The sequence below is a fragment of the Psammomys obesus genome, unplaced genomic scaffold, assembly GCF_907164565.1.
Source record: "Psammomys obesus unplaced genomic scaffold, mPsaObe1.curated_primary_1811, whole genome shotgun sequence".
In the NCBI taxonomy this organism is placed as follows: domain Eukaryota; kingdom Metazoa; phylum Chordata; class Mammalia; order Rodentia; family Muridae; genus Psammomys; species Psammomys obesus.
The window spans coordinates 1,951,536-1,967,624 of record NW_026585643.1 but is presented as its reverse complement, the minus strand read 5'-3'; the positions used below and the strand labels follow the sequence as shown (position 1 = coordinate 1,967,624).

General features: G+C 51.9%; 1 protein-coding gene across 3 annotated transcripts; it reads left to right on the top strand.

Moving 5' to 3' along the window:
• The first annotated feature begins 330 nt into the window (after positions 1–330).
• Positions 331–15,777, top strand: Adcy4 (adenylate cyclase 4). Of its 3 annotated transcripts, XM_055616470.1 has the most exons (26): positions 331–394; positions 648–838; positions 2,372–2,569; positions 2,670–2,831; positions 3,449–3,598; positions 4,292–4,440; positions 4,518–4,629; positions 5,235–5,362; positions 5,480–5,638; positions 5,890–6,022; positions 6,209–6,382; positions 9,351–9,385; positions 9,508–9,594; positions 9,771–9,840; positions 10,308–10,405; positions 11,239–11,323; positions 11,440–11,577; positions 12,200–12,310; positions 12,504–12,688; positions 12,895–12,979; positions 13,391–13,549; positions 14,359–14,505; positions 14,751–14,858; positions 14,973–15,087; positions 15,371–15,495; positions 15,581–15,777. In XM_055616470.1, the coding sequence occupies exons 2-26, from the start codon at positions 680–682 to the stop codon at positions 15,725–15,727; spliced, it is 3,219 nt and encodes a 1,072-aa protein (XP_055472445.1). In that variant the 5' UTR covers positions 331–394; positions 648–679; the 3' UTR covers positions 15,728–15,777. The 3 variants fall into 3 exon arrangements, 2 of the variants coding, with proteins under 2 accessions (XP_055472445.1, XP_055472455.1); XR_008721183.1 differs by lacking the exons at positions 14,751–14,858; positions 14,973–15,087; positions 15,371–15,495; positions 15,581–15,777 and having other exon boundaries at positions 354–838; positions 13,391–13,658; positions 14,359–14,423; XM_055616480.1 differs by lacking the exons at positions 14,359–14,505; positions 14,751–14,858; positions 14,973–15,087; positions 15,371–15,495; positions 15,581–15,777 and adding an exon at positions 13,900–13,973 and having other exon boundaries at positions 354–838.
• The last annotated feature ends 312 nt before the right edge of the window (positions 15,778–16,089 follow it).

The following is a 16,089-nucleotide window of genomic DNA, read 5'->3' as shown; positions in this document are numbered from 1 at the left end:
CCACACCAGGGGGACCTCACCCACACCCCAGCCCCAGCTGGTACCAGAAGGGCGCTTCTCCCAGGATTCTTAGGCTTCACTTCCAGCCTTTCCTTGACCTCCCCACTCTGAAACTTTGTATCCTTACCCTGACACATCCCTTTTGGTCCTCCCCATTACCTCGTGTTCCTCCCACGGCCCACACGCGCTTCATTAAAGAAAGAGGAAGGTGATGGTTAGAAAACACAATCTGAGCATGGGAGGCAGCCAGGAGAGCCCAGCTCCGCACGGGAAGGGGCTGGGCTGTGTCATGGGGAAGTGGGAGGGGGCCTTGGCGCCAAGAGGGAAGTGCCAGTCGCCAGGCAGGCCCTGAAGCAGCGAGGGGGAATGAACTTCGGGAGCTTAACCCAAAGCAGTGAGTTGATGGGTAGAGGGAGATTCTGGGGTCCCTTCTTTGTCGGCTCCAACTCTGTCCCTCTGGTGAGAATTCTGCTAGGGCACTAGCACGGTCTGGTTTGTGGGAAGGGTAGAGAAGTATCGTCACCGCCAGCCGCCAGCCGCCAGCCGGGAGCCCTGTGAGAGAGCACCTGGCGGGGACCCCTTCTGCTGAAAGTTTAGGGGCTCGGGTGAGAGAGGCCCTGGGAAAGCCAGCCCCCTGCCGTCCCCAGAGTAGGGGCTCCAGGCTGGGGCCGGGAAGCCCATGGCCCGCCTCTTCAGTCCCCGGCCTCCTCCCAGCGAAGATCTCTTCTACGAGACCTACTACAGCCTGAGCCAACAGTACCCACTGCTGCTGCTGCTCCTGGTCATCGTGCTCTGCGCGCTCCTGGCACTGCCCGCCGTCGCCTGGGCCAGCGGCAGGGTGAGATGGGCTGCCTCAGGCTGGGGACATTTGAAGGGCTGGGATTTGCGGGGTCCTTTAGCTAATAATGTATTTGCTGGGAACCGGAAAAGAGCACTGAACCTCGTCATGAACTGTTGTGGCCCTGGGCACGTGTGACCAAGCTGTCCACCCTCTAAGCTTGCTGTCTGGGTCTAGACTGGGAAGTGAGTCCTGGGTGCTTCTCACCGCCGTCTACTGGTTCTAGAGTAAATCCAACACCGGATTTTCCATTTTACCAGAGAGGAAACTCTACTCACCGGCCCTAGGGGAATTCATTTCCTGACTTTTTTCTCTCCAGATTTGGGAATGTGGGGCTGTGAGCGGTGCCCACAGACTTCCAAAAGGCAGTTTCATCCCGCTGTGGCTCAGTTGCCCTCTTCCTCCACCAACTTTTTTTTCCCCATCTTCATTTTGGGCAGGAAGAGGCTCTTCCATTTCAAATATGGAAACACTCTGCTCCGGGTTTTCCTTTCACTCCTTGACGGCGAGGTGGGAAAAAAGGATGAGCACAGCTCATCCTTCTCTACCCCAGGTCCAGAAAGAGGTGGGGACAAAGGTGGGGACAGTGACAGGGCTGAGAAAAGGCAGCTATTTAGACCTCAGTGCTTGGATGGCAAGGAGTTGCAGAACCTTGGGCTGCCCAGGTAGATGTGTGTGTTGAAGTTTAGCACCATGGCTTCAGGAGAGAGCATTCTCCCACACAAATCAGCCATTTGGGTGAATTCACTCCTGAATGCCAAGCAGATGCTAATGTTCCCCATTAACAGGTAAGAACTGTGGGAACAGCCAGACAAGTCTGGAATCCAGCACTTGGGAGATAGGGACAGGACCAGGAGTTCAAATGCTTCAGCTACAATGAGTTGGAGGCCAACCCAAGCTACATGAGACCCTGCTTCAAAACAAAGAAGGAGGAGGAGGAGGAAAAGGAAGAGGAGGAGGAGAGAAGGAAAAAGAGAAAGAAAGAAAGAAAGAAAGAAAGAAAGAAAGAAAGAAAGAAAGAAAGAGAGAAAGAAAACAGGAAGAGCACAGGCTTGCAAATAGCCAAGAGTAAGCAGGTCTCCTGGATAGCTCTTCCTGGTCCCACTGCAACTTTTGAGATATATTAGGTTGAATCATGTAAGACTGCTGACCTTTGTGGATGAAAACAGTTGGATTTCAGCAGCTTCTTATGGTTCAACCTAATGTGAAAAGCAAGCATCAGTGGCCATGTTTTCTTTCTTTCTTTCTTTAAATTCATTTATCTAGTTGTGTGTGCATGTGTGTAAAGACAGCTCCAAGGAGTGGGTTCTCATCTCTCACCATGTGGATTCTGGGAATTAAGCCAGATCATCAGGTTTGGTGGCAAGCACCCTTCCTGACTGTGCCATCTCACTAGCCCTATATTCTTCTTGTACATGTATTTAAGACACTTTACAGAGCTGGTTTGAAGGACATCTAGTTTGCCCCTTCTCACCTTGAGAAAGCTTCAAAGTATCTCCTCCCAGTGCTTCTTCATCCACCCTTTCTCTACAGGAGCTGACCTCAGACCCAGGCTTCCTCATAACTGTGCTGTGTGCATTGGGTGGCTTCTCTCTGCTGTTGGGGCTAGCTTCCCGGGAGCGACAGCTGCAGCGATGGACTCGGCCTCTTTCTGGCCTCATATGGGCTGCACTCCTGGCCCTGGGCTATGGATTCCTGTTCACTGGGGGTGTGGTGAGCGCCTGGGACCAGGTAAGAAGAGTCACAGCCAAGGGGACCGGGAAATGTGGACCTCAAACTCAGACCCTGTGCAGTACAACCCAGGCCTTCAGCTTCCCACACCTTTCTCCAGGTGTCGTTTTTCCTCTTCATCATCTTCACCGTGTATGCCATGCTGCCCTTGGGCATGCGAGATGCTGCTGTTGCAGGCCTCACCTCATCACTCTCACACCTGCTGGTCCTTGGAGTGTACCTCGGGTGGCAGCCTGACCCACAGAGGGCTCTGCTACCGCAGGTAAAAACTCAACAGGTGCAGGTAGTATACCCTCAGCTGCTTGATAAAAACAAACAAACAAACAAACAAACAAACAAACGCTCCCAGCGTTTGCTGAGCTAGACCGTGAGTGTAGGATCCATCACAGATAAACTGCTTTAGCGACCTCTTGGAGCTCGGGTACACCAATGTGCCATACCTGCCTTTACCAGAAGAGGGCACTATAGCCACGGGGACATCATGGTCCTCTCACAGGTACAGAAGAGTGGACGGTACATGGAAAATGTGAATCAGAACTTGAGTAGTTTCTTGCAGGTGGAATGGGCTCGGGAGATGAACATGGTGGAATAGTATTCTAGTCAGAGGAAATATACATGCTAGTTGTAAATATACATCCTGGCCTAAGTGGCCAGGTTGGCCTTATAGTTTAGTGTGCGGCAGAAAGCGCAGAGGAGGAAGAGGACCGGCTCTTCCTCGCGGATGTCACGGTATGGTACCAATTGTTCTGAGATACTTGGGTCCTTAACTGTGGAGCCAGGCTTACCTCGTCCTGTTCTTGGAAGCAGCTCCAAGGCCACAGATAGATTCTCCCAACCCGCCGGGGTGGTATGCTTTTTAAGTCTGGCCTTTACCCACAGTTGGCGGCAAATGCCATGCTGTTCCTGTGCGGGAACGTGGTGGGAGCATACCACAAGGCCCTGATGGAGCGAGCCTTGCGGGCCACCTTCCGGGAGGCTCTCAGCTCTCTGCACTCACGCCGGAGGCTGGACACCGAGAAAAAGCACCAGGTCAGCAGGACGGGAGGCCCGGAAGGGGCCGCAGCTCAGAAAGAGCAGCTTTTCAGCACCTTCATACTGAGTGGGTTGGGGTAATTCATTTGCCTAGCTCAAGCATTTTCTCCGTTCTGTGAAATGTGGCTACTGCCCAACCTTGGAAGATTGTCGTTATGCATAAATTGAAGCCCAGAGAGACAGCTGAGGGTAAGGCTGCACAAGACTGAGGTCCTAGAACCTAAGGGAAGGTAGACAGAGACAACAGACTCCACAAAGCTGTCCTCTGACCTCCACCCACACACTGTGGCACATGCACCCACATACACACACGTCATATAATCATGATAAAATTAAATTTTAGCCAGGTATAGTGGTGCACACCTTCAATCTCAGTTCTTGGGAGGCAAAGGCAGACATATCTCCGTGAGTCTGAGGCCATCCTGGTTTAGACAGGGAATTTCAGGCCAGCCAGGGCTACGTAGTGAGATACTTTCTCAAGACAATAATTAATAATAATAATAACAATAGTTATTATATTAAAGGAAAATTTCAAATCTAGGGGTTGATACTGAGTTCAGTTCCAAGAACAAAACAAAATGGGCAGGTCATGCGCAATCTGTGGGAGCCTGTGTAATCGGAAGGGCTGAGGTCCTTGGCTCTAGGGCACACGAGGGTAGGAGGACTGTCATTCATAGGGACCTTCTCCAGGAGCACCTCCTTTTGTCCATCCTCCCCGCCTACCTGGCCCGAGAGATGAAAGCAGAGATCATGACACGGCTGCAGGCCGGACAGAGGTCACGGCCAGAGAACACAAACAACTTTCACAGCCTGTACGTCAAGAGGCACCAAGGAGTCAGGTCTGAGAGGCAACAGCTGGTGGGGAGGGCCCCCGGGCCGCAGCCCTGGCCCTACTGATACAGCCCACCCCCCACAGCGTGCTGTATGCTGACATCGTGGGCTTCACGCGGCTGGCCAGCGAGTGTTCCCCTAAGGAGCTGGTTCTCATGCTCAACGAGCTCTTCGGCAAGTTCGACCAAATCGCCAAGGTCAGAGGGATTTACCTCCCCACCCAGAAGCCCTCAAACAAGCACCCATCTTCTAGGAAGTCTCACACTGGAGCCAGGCCGAGCTCCAAGCTACTGCAGTGGAAGTAGGGACCACCCACAAAACTCCCACTCGGGAAACTGTCCCCATCCTCGAGAGACCTCTCCAGGTCTGACACCCCGAGCGTCATGCCTCCGCACATGCGCTGAGGTTTTCGGGCATTCTCACCTTGAGAGGCCTTTCTTTCCAGGAGAATTTCCTGTTTTCTGGGACTCAGCTTAACACCTAAGCAGACGTGATGGATACACGCTAGCTTGCCCCCGCTATCCCGATAACCAGTGTCATGTGCTGACATGAATGTACCCTACAAGTACCAAAACCGGGGAGGACCACAGACACCCCAGCCCTTGGTTATCCCTTCTGAAAGAGGCGTTGCCCGAGGGACCCCCAGTCAGCCCCACATCGAGAGGCCACAGATCTGAGCTAGGCATTCCGAACCTCAGAAGTTCTTCAGGACCGCCACAGCTGCTCCCCACCTTTCCCAACTCCCTCCTACCCCTCTGGCCTCTAACCAGGTTCCTCTACACACCCCCACACACACTCCCAGGAGCACGAATGCATGCGGATCAAGATCCTGGGGGACTGTTACTACTGCGTCTCCGGACTGCCGCTCTCCCTGCCTGACCACGCCGTCAACTGCGTGCGCATGGGGCTGGACATGTGCCGGGCCATCAGGTCAGCTCGGGTGGGCGGGTGCGCGCGCAGGGGAGGGGATGCGGGAGGCGGGGTGGGAGCGCGCTCCTCCGGAAGCGGAGGACCGGCAGGACTGAGCTTGCCCCGCGCTCCGCTCAGGAAACTTCGGGTAGCCACGGGCGTGGATGTGAACATGCGCGTGGGTGTGCACTCGGGCAGCGTGCTCTGCGGGGTCATCGGGCTGCAGAAGTGGCAGTATGACGTCTGGTCCCACGATGTCACATTGGCCAACCACATGGAAGCTGGCGGTGTACCAGGGTAAGACCCGGAGCCGGGGGCAGCTGCGGCAGAAGGCCAGCTGAGTCTCCCTCACGCTGCCATCCTGCTCTCGGTCCCTTCAGACAAGTGCAGGGACATCCTGGGGTGTAGGGAGGCGCGCACACACCACCCCACCACCACCCCCGTGACACGGGGCCTCTCTTGAAATCGCAGCTCTGGGAATGGTCTGTGAAAGAGATTAAAGGTTTAGGAGCCCCCCCCCCCCGACTTCCACCGCTCCCTCCTTCCAGACGAGTGCACATCACAGGGGCTACCTTGGCCCTGCTGGCAGGGGCTTACGCTGTGGAGAAGGCAGACATGGAACACCGGGACCCATACCTTCGGGAGCTAGGCGAACCTACGTACCTGGTCATCGATCCTCGGGTAAAAAGCCCAGCTTGGCCCCCACAGATTAGACCGAGCAAACCACCGAATCAGCAAGATCCGTTCCCCCCCCCCCCACATGCCGGACACTGAGTCTCTCTGCTGGGATGTGGGTGGGCCAGGCCTGTAAGGGTGTGGAGAATGGGGAGAGATCTCATTTTTACTCTCACACTTCACACGGCCCAGGCTGAGGAGGAAGACGAGAAAGGCACCGCGAAGGGACTGCTGTCTTCTTTGGAGGGGCACAAGATGCGCCCATCCCTGCTGATGACTCGTTACCTGGAGTCTTGGGGTGCAGCCAAGCCTTTCGCCCACTTAAGCCACGTTGACAGCCCTGTATCCACCTCCACTCCGCTGCCGGTGTGTACGCCTATGTCATACACCTGAGCTCTGTGGGAAAACAGCTTCCGCTGCCCCGAGGCTCCACTCCCAGCCTCTCCTCGCCCCCGTGGATCACTGGGTAGTGTGTGACCGTCCGGAACTGCCCGGTTGCCCCAATCAGGGGTTCAGGCTTCTCCCTGCCCTCCCTTCTGGCTCACCTCAGAGAAAAATGCACCTCAGCCTCCCATTCCCTGTCATCCGAAGGAGAGAGGGAGACCCTACTTCCTCCTGATTCAGTACACCCGTCCCACCAGCAAATGCCTCTGTCAGGGTCCATTGCTGTACTTTCATATTTTCCTTAGTCCTTCCTAAAGTTAAGCTGTAGGCAAGCAAGGTTTTGCCTGTACTCCTCAGCCCTTAAACATGAGTAAAATGAGGTGACAGTAAAAATCGCTCATGGCCTTGAAGAAGAAAGGCACCATGAGCAGGCAAAGTGGAGGCAGAGGGAAAGGAGTGGCCTGTAGCTTTACCCAGGTGACGCTAGGGAAGGGCCTGTTGCTTTTGAGGTGAGCTGTGAACCACCCGTAGTGAAGGCTCTTGAATCTCTCCCGTCAACAGCTTCTTGGGGTTGGTGTTCAGTGCAGGGTCATGTTCCTAAAAGCATGTACCCCTGCCTGATCATTCTATCCTTCCCAACCTGCTCCACACTCCAGCCACCTTTCTGAAGCTCTCCCAGAACAGCCTGGGTGGGGTTTTGAGGTGTCTTCCAAGACTCCTAAGTTCCATCCTCTCTCCCTTTCCTTTTCCACCCAGCAGAAACACTTCTAGATCTCAGTAAACAGTGGGCGTGAGGGTACGTCGGCAGCAGTAGCTCTAGGAAGGACTTTCTCTAAGTGACGGGTTAGTGAAAGAAGAGGTCATGGGGTTAAACAAGTAGGAGGAAGAGGAAGGAAGACTCCGAGAGCCCGCACCCTGTTGCAGAATGAGTCCTCCAAGGTGCAAAAGGACTGGTGTGTGGAGTCAGTCACAAGCCCCGGGGCCAGGAGACAATTGTGGGCACCAATTCTGAAATAAAAAGCCCACCAGAGTGTTGCTGAAAAGCCTGAGAAGTGTCAGGGTTGCAGGACGAGCACAGCTTGTTTGAATGTCTCCTGATTGGAGCCGGGCCTCACCAGCCCAGAAATTGGCCCCTGAAGATCCAGGACCTCAGTCAAATATTAGCAATTCCCAAAATGACCATTCTGTCTCCTTCCTTCCCTTTTTTTCTCCCTCTATCTCTCCCTCCCCGGCTCTCTGTTGTATCCTAAGCTGGCTTTGAACTCACTTGTAGCCAAGTGCGCCCTTGGAGTTTCTGATCTTCCTGCCTCCAGGACCCAAGTGCAGAGGCTATGGACGAGGTCCACTGCATCAAGTATTATGTGCTACAGGGATCAAATCCAGGGCTATATGTAGCCTAGCAGCTGCTTACTCTTATATATATATACATATATATATATATATATATATATATATATATATATATATATATATACATATATATATACACATATATATATATATAATTTACTTAATTTTTTTATGTGCACCAGTATGAAGATGTCAGATCCCTTGGAAATGGAGACAGTTGTGAGCTGCCATGTGGGTGCTGGGAATTGAACCTGGGTCCTTGGGAAGAACAGACAGTGCTCTTAACCGCTGAGCCATCTCTCCAGCCCCATCTGCTTTCTCCTAACAGTGTGAAACTTTGGAGTGGTAGAGCAGTGTCTGTGCTGAAATATTTCATCCATGCATTGATCCTGTCACCGTTTCATTGTTTGAGACAAGACTTCACTATGTAGCTCAGCTGGAAGCAATCGTCCTGCCCTGGACCTCCTGGGTGCTGGAATTATATGAACCACACCAACTTATCCCTCACATTCTTTTACTTTCTGTGTCAGACACTGTTATAAGTCTTGAGAAGACAGAAATGAGTGGGCATTTTTTTTCCTACTTTTGTGTACCTTACAGGCATGAGAGTAGGTTGGCAAAAGCTGAGCCTGGGCACACACGCATACCTAGGCCTCATGTCCAGAATTCCCCCCCCCCCCCAGGGTCTCATTCTCCCCTTCTTGCCTATACAGCAAGCTTTGACTTGTGACCTTGTGAACATCAAATGAAGCAAGGAGGGAAGGAAAGGATGGTCGGCATACTTCTTGTACTGGCCTGGGGCACACAGAGTGTCACTTTCTCCCCTCAGTGATTGCTTTTTTATACGTGGCCATTTTTATATCTTTGCATATATTGTATGCTCCTTTTGGTGAAGAAGAGAGTGACTGTGTGACTATAATCCAACTGATTTCCCTTCTCCCTTTTCTCTCTCCTCCACACCTTGTTATCTACCTTGAATAGCTCTCAGCTCAGCATAGCTGACCTCACAAAAGGTCAGAGAGGGGTCAACATTTTCTGTATGGTCACTTCAGTTAAACTCAATGAATTTTTTAGCCCTTTAGAATCTACAGTCTTCAAGGAGACACAAGAACTAACAGCCACCCAAATCTAGAGAAGATAGAGGGTTTCCCAGCTAAGTGATATTCCCCAAAAGGAAACAAAAGTTTTTTAAGTTTATTTAATTTTTATGTTATGTGCATTAGTGTGAAAGTGTCAGATCTCTTGGAATTGGCATTACAGACAGTTGTGAGCTGCCATGTGGGTGCTGGGAATTGAACCCAGGTCCCTTAGGAAGAGCAGACAGCGCTCTTAACCACAGAGCCATCTCTCCAGCTCCAGAAACAAAGGTTTTAAAGGCCCTGGAAGACTGTAGAGTTAGGAGAAGATAGAGTTTGAAATGCTCCTTTCTGGGTAAGTGGGATTTTTGTACAGGATGGGATGGAGGCCATTAGAAGCAGAAGAAACAGCCAGGTCGAATGCAGACGGTCAGGGACCTGTATAGAAAATGTGATCAGGTTTACCAAATGTCTGGATGAAGAGGAAATATTCACCACAACCCCACCATGTATGCTTTCGACAGGAGAAGGCCTTCAGCCCCCAGTGGAGCCTGGACCGGTGAGGAGGCCTCCTCCGTGACAGTGGGGTACCCTGGGTGAATCCTCCCTGGAGGACTGCTTTGCTTTGTCCGGGCACTTTAGAGGACCTCTGTGGTAACCAGCTTGGCCGTCACTGTGCAGGAGTCGCACCCCTCGTGGCCTAGATGACGAACTGGACACCGGCGACGCCAAGTTCTTCCAGGTCATCGAGCAACTCAACTCTCAGAAGTATGGGAAACAGAGGGCTGGAGGCCTAGAGGGTGTATGGTGGAGAAGGGTGGGTGCCCCACTAAGGGTCTGGAGGGAGGCGAGGAGGTGGACTAGAGAAAGACCCTCTGAGCACCTCCACCTGCCCCGCCCTGCCCCATCCTCCCTGGTGCTTCCCATCTCCCGCCTCTCACCAGACAGTGGAAACAGTCCAAGGACTTCAACCTCCTGACACTGTACTTCAGGGAGAAGGAGATGGAGAAACAGGTAGGACAGAAGAGCACCAAAAGATTTCCCAGACTTGGCCCTTGCCCCTGAGAAGGTTTAGGACTTCTGTCCCTGCCTGCCTTCCCCGGGTCTGCTTAGCTTTTGACCCTAGGATTAGAGGATTGTGCCTCTCATAGGAAGATCATGCCAGGTGGGATGGTACAGGCATGTAACCCCAGCACTTGGGAGGCCGAGGCAGAAGGATAAGGAGTTCAAGGTCATCCTGGGCTACATAGTGTGCCTGAGGCCAACCCGGGTCACATGACAAAAAATGTCTTCTGAAGACTGAGCTATTCGGGTGGATAGTGAAGAGAGAAGGGGCAGCTCCCTGAAGAACTGGTGGGGTTACATAGATGAACTGGAAGGTGGAGAGCAAGGCTGGGGAACCCCCCTCACCTGGGGTTGAGCCCTTCTGAGCCATCATCCTTATTAGCAATGCCTTGTCTCCGTCTAACCTTGGCCTCCAGTATCGGCTCTCTGCACTCCCCGCCTTCAAATACTATGCAGCCTGCACCTTCCTGGTTTTTCTGTCCAACTTCACCATCCAAATGCTGGTGACAAGCAGGTAAGATAAGACCAGGCAGCTGCAGAGCTGGCTCTTCTTGGTAGAGCCAGCCCTTTGTCCTTCCTGACCCCTGACCCACACTGTCTTCCTTCGGCACCTTCCCCTGAGCTTCAGACACTCACCCACATCCTCTAGAGTAATAATCTCAGCCCTCATCTTAATGCACACCTTGGGGCGGGGGTTGGGGCTATAACTGGGTGGCAGAGAGCCTGCATCCATTTCACAAGGCCCTGGGTTCAGTCCTTAGTACTGAAAAAAAAAATATATATATATATAATATTATATATTATATATATTATATTACATAATTACATATAATTATGTAATTATAAATCTATAACTTATAAATATATTATATATATATATTATAGTCCTAACATATATATATTACATCCTGACAAGTTTCAATCACCTATATCTTTGAACAGTAACAGTACCCCCTGAAAAATACATTCTCTTCAAGAAAGCCAAATCTCACAGTGAATGACTGAGTTATAAAATCCCCTCAAGCCTAGGCCACTACTTTGAAGAGTAATATCTCGTTCAACATTTAGAGGGTTAAAGAGCTTTAGCCCAGAGGTTGATCTGACTCAGCTATGGCCACTCTTGTGAACCCTCTGCCTCCTTCACTGTTATCCCAACTTTTATCAGTGCCTATTCCACTGATACACCACTCTAGACTGTTCAGTGTCCAGAACAGCAGAACGTTATGTTCTTAGACTCCAGTGACTAATCTGGATACCTGAGACTAGTAACCCCCGACCCCTGTCTCCCAACCAGATGGCAGGCATCTTCTGGCACTTCAAAGCCTCCTCCCTCTTGTCTCCTCTTAGGCCCCCAGCCCTAGCCATCACCTACAGCATCACCTTCATCCTCTTCCTTCTCCTCCTCTTCGTCTGCTTCTCAGAGCACCTGACGGTAAAGAGGTCTGGGGAGAATGGGAGTGACAAGCTGGAGTGACAAGCCAGCTAGCAGTGACCTGCCTGAAGAAGGAACCTCAGCCCCACAGCCATGACACCTCTCTTTTTCCACAGAAGTGTGTCCAGAAAGGTCCCAAGATGTTACACTGGCTGCCCGCACTGTCTGTCCTGGTGGCCACACGACCAGGATTGCGAGTAGCTCTGGGCATGGCCACTATCCTCCTGGTGTTCACCATGGCCATTGCCAGCCTGGTGAGAACAAAGGGGGTTCTATCTACCACCATCAGGGCATACTGGGCCTGTGAGGGGTTGAAAGGGAACCCCTGGATCCAGAATAATGACTGAGCTGCGAGGAATGTGTGTGTGTGTGTGTGTGTGTGTGTGTGTGTGTGTGTGTGTGTGTGTCTGATTGTCTGTCTGTCTGTCTGTCCTACCTTCCAGGCATAATCATTGTTAACACTTTTTAGTGTCCTTTCTATCTTTTCTACCTATGTAAGCATACATACATCATTCTGAGTTTACTTGGCTAAGTTTACAGAATTTATAATTGTTCTTAGAATTTAATAAGAATCATCCCCCAGCCAAATTACAAAATAAAAAATAAAATAAAAGGAAGGAAGGTGGCCCAGAGTGGAGTGGTTAAGTAGCTGGCAAGAGCTGACAGTGGTTTGATGACAATACTAGTATTTGTGACACTTTTCACTGTCCCTCCTGCCAGTAAGGACCCATCTGGAGCTCTTTTACTAATCAGAAGCAGCAGAAGCCGCCCCTTTATAGGAGGCAGGCTTTAACCCATCCCCAGCTCAGGGGCAACCCAGCTGAAGCCTCCTGTGCCCGAGGAGTTTACTGCCTTTCAGCTCATCTTCTTCCGCAGCTCTTCTTACCGGTGTCATCAGACTGCCCCTTCCTAGCTCCCAATGTATCTTCCGTGGCTTTCAATGCCTCCTCAGAACTGCCAGGACCCCTGCCTCTTATCAGCATCCCAGTGAGTGTTTCTGTACAGCCCTGGGTCTCCTTCCCCCAACCCATAAGAGATTCTCGTCATATCTAGTGTCTGTTCCCATGACATCCCTGCTTGCCCAATGAGCCCTGGGCCCTGGGAAAACAGGGACCCTGGATAGTCTCCCGGTGGTATCTAGGGGACTACTGACTTCTGACCACCTTGCCCGGCCCCACAGTACTCCATGCACTGCTGCGTGTTGGGTTCCCTCTCCTGCTCCCTCTTTCTGCACATGAGCTTCGAACTGAAGCTGCTTCTGCTTCTGCTGTGGCTGGTGGCGTCCTGCTCCTTGTTTCTGCACTCCCACGCCTGGCTGTCCGACTGCCTCATTGCCCACCTTTATCAAAGCCCCTTGGGCTCCAGGTACGTATATTCACGGGACACTAATGCTCAAGCCCCCGGGAGGGCAGCTAAGACAGGACACAGCAGAGCTGCCCTGTCTCACAGACCAGAACCGCTCCAAGGCAAAGGGGAGGTGGTGGTGCTGAGGGCTCTTTGGGCACTGGGGGCAGGGAGGAGGCCAACAGGAAGGAGCAGGGCACAGAGCGATCCTGATTCTGATCTCTCAGGCCCGGGGTGCTGAAGGAACCCAAACTGATGGGAGCCACCTACTTCTTCATCTTCTTCTTCACGCTCCTTGTCCTGGCTCGGCAGGTACATCTTTCATCCCAGTCCTCCAGGGCCTCCCTATGAATGGCTGAGGCTAGGGCCCCCATATTGTTAACTTGTCTGTCTCGTCCCCAGGGCTGAACCCAAGTAATATGTGCACTGAAAACTTCAGAGAGAGATAGAGATAGATAGATAGAGAGAGAGAGAGAGAGTTCCAAATCCTTTTCTTACTCTTCACTCTCTAAACCTCCCCTCCCTCATCACTCCCTACTTCTACCTCCAAATCTAAGAAAAACCATGGTTACCAAAAAACAAAACAAAACAAAGTCTGCTGGTGGTTCTGTAGATCCTAATTTGAATATATCCTAAAGGCCATCCCTCTTCAGGACAGCTGTACCTTAAACCTAATCTCTAAGCTGGGTGTGGGGCATTGGGGGTGCTGCTCTACCACCCTAGAATGAGTATTACTGCCGCCTGGACTTCCTGTGGAAGAAGAAGCTGAGGCAGGAGAGGGAGGAGACTGAGACGATGGAGAACCTGACCCGGCTCCTCCTGGAGAACGTACTCCCTGCACACGTGGCCCCCCAGTTCATCGGCCAGAACCGGCGCAATGAGGTGACTCCCAACCCCACCCTCCAGAGCCCTGGATGCCGCTGGGACTGAGCTTGGATGAAACTCTTGGATCTTAGCCAAGATCCCCGGAGGTCCCCGGAGAGTGGGTCAGGTAGTCTCCTCAGCCCCTGCCTTGTGAGAGCATAAATCTTGCACTTTGTCCTTGGTGGCCACAAAAATCTGTGCTTCAGGCTTTTGTTTAGAAGAAATGTTTTTTGAACTCATACCTCAGTGATAGATCTTACCTACCATGCAGGAGACCCCTGGCAGGAAAGAGAGAGAGAGAGAGAGAGAGAGAGAGAGAGAGAGAAAGCAAGTATCTTTCTGAGCCATGACCATGCCATCCTTTTCAGAAGCCTAGACAAATGGTGATGGAGAATTGAAGAAGAGTTCACCCATCCCTCTAGCTCTACACTATTCAACATGGTAACTGTTAGCCATATGTGGCCATTCAGGCTTACATTTTACTTAATTAAAATAAAAATTCAGTTTTCTGGGACTCAGTGGGTACAGCCTTACAACCTGGAACATACAGGAAGGTGGAAGGAGAAAAAGAACTCCTGAAAGGCATCCTCTGAGCTCTACATATATGCCGTGCCATGCACATTTAACATGCACAGTTAACTTACTTAATTAAAAAAATTCATTCCAAAACAAGGAAATGGGGCCATTTTGCTACCTCCTCTTCACACCCCAAGCCCTGCAGAAGCTGCTCTCCATCCGGCTTAGCCCTCTTCAAACTTAGCCCTTTGGCTGGGGCCTGAGGGTGCTGCCCCAGGAGCTGCATGCCTCACCCCTGCTCCTCTTCGTAGGACCTCTATCACCAGTCGTACGAATGTGTCTGTGTCCTCTTCGCATCGGTCCCGGACTTTAAGGAATTCTACTCTGAGTCCAACATCAACCACGAGGGGCTGGAGTGTCTGAGGCTGCTCAATGAGATAATCGCTGATTTTGATGAGGTACAACTCCAATACCCTTGAGTTCTTGGTTGTGGTTTCGGCCATCGGTCCTTCCTTTCACTTTGCCCTCCTGACCATCAGGCCAACCCCACTCCCCAATCCCTCTGATCCTTTTCCCTCCATTGCTCATTGCCAACCACCTCCTTCCCACCATCATCTCCAGCCCTACAGCCTGGTCCTTTAGCCTCCAAAAGCCTGGGGCAGGCTTTTTGAGAAGCGATGGTGACAGCTTCTTCTCCCTACAGCTGCTCTCCAAGCCAAAGTTCAGTGGCGTAGAAAAGATCAAAACTATTGGCAGCACCTACATGGCAGCCACAGGCTTAAATGCCACCTCTGGACAGGAGACACAACAGGTACAGCAGTTCCTGTCACCTTCCCCAAGGGCTGCCATGGGTGGGCTTGTTCATAAGCTGGACTTGTTTCTGTGCCCCTGTTGGGCCATCATGGCGGGTGGACCCACTTACCAGGATGCTGAGCGAAGCTGCAGCCATCTGGGCACCATGGTGGAATTCGCAGTGGCCCTGGGGTCTAAGCTGGACGTCATCAACAAGCACTCATTTAACAACTTCCGCCTGCGTGTGGGTGAGGGCCTCCTTTGCTGGGGCAATGTGGTAACTCCTCTCTCCAAGTCCTCCAGCTCGTTTGTGGACCCCTCCCCCTTCAGACTTCCTCCCTTGGCCGAAGCTTAAAGCTGCTAGTCTGAGAGCTAAGCGGTTCACCCCTCCCTTCCTTAATCCACTCTCCTCCAATCCCAAAGACTCTCTCTGGTAAACCCACCTGAGCTTTCCATCTCCCTTAATCTTGTTTTCAAAGCCTCTCCCTCCCAACCCCCACCAAGGCCTCTCATTATCACATTTCTTGTCAGGCTTGAACCATGGACCAGTAGTAGCAGGGGTGATTGGGGCTCAGAAGCCGCAATATGACATCTGGGGGAACACCGTGAATGTGGCCAGCCGCATGGAGAGCACGGGAGTCCTCGGCAAGATCCAAGTAAGAAAAGAGCCATGTTGGAGACTCGGGGAAGGGAACAAGGATAAGGCCGCCCTACATCCCCTTATGTCTCCTCCAATTGCAGGTGACTGAGGAGACAGCCAGGGCCCTGCAGTCCCTGGGTTACACATGCTACAGCCGGGGTGTCATCAAGGTCAAGGGCAAAGGGCAGCTCTGTACCTACTTCCTGAGCACAGACCTGACGCGAACTGGATCTCCCTCAGCATTGTAGGCACCTCAGCACCCCTCCTCTAAGGTCCTCAATAAAATGTCTACCGGGCATCTGAAGCCTGTTTCTGTGGCAATGTTTCTTCCCAAGATGCCTTCCTAGGCCTCTCATTCTGGAGGAATCTTGTTTTACTGGGGGTGGCTTCTGAGAGACGGCAGGTACGGATCCCAAGAAGATGGGATCTGACGACCAGAGTCCCCAGTGAGATTTCTCTGAGAGACGGAGAAGAGGAAAACCATCTCCCAGGACCCTGCTGAGAGGGTGGAGGCCCCTGGCAGGAAGTTAAACACTATCATTCTCACCATGAACCTCAGCAGAGACATTCCTCAAGGACTGGTTCTCTCAGATGCCCTGGAGTGACCTGC

What these genes read in the sequence shown, in the direction of transcription:
- Adcy4 (XM_055616470.1), top strand. Translation starts at nt 680, where the DNA reads ATGGCCCGCCTCTTCAGTCCCCGGCCTCCTCCCAGCGAAGATCTCTTC. An exon ending in ACCTGGTCATCGATCCTCGG is followed by an intron (nt 6,023 to 6,208) that starts GTAAAAAGCCCA and finishes CACACGGCCCAG; the next exon opens with GCTGAGGAGGAAGACGAGAA. An exon ending in GCTTCTCAGAGCACCTGACG is followed by an intron (nt 11,324 to 11,439) that starts GTAAAGAGGTCT and finishes CTTTTTCCACAG; the next exon opens with AAGTGTGTCCAGAAAGGTCC.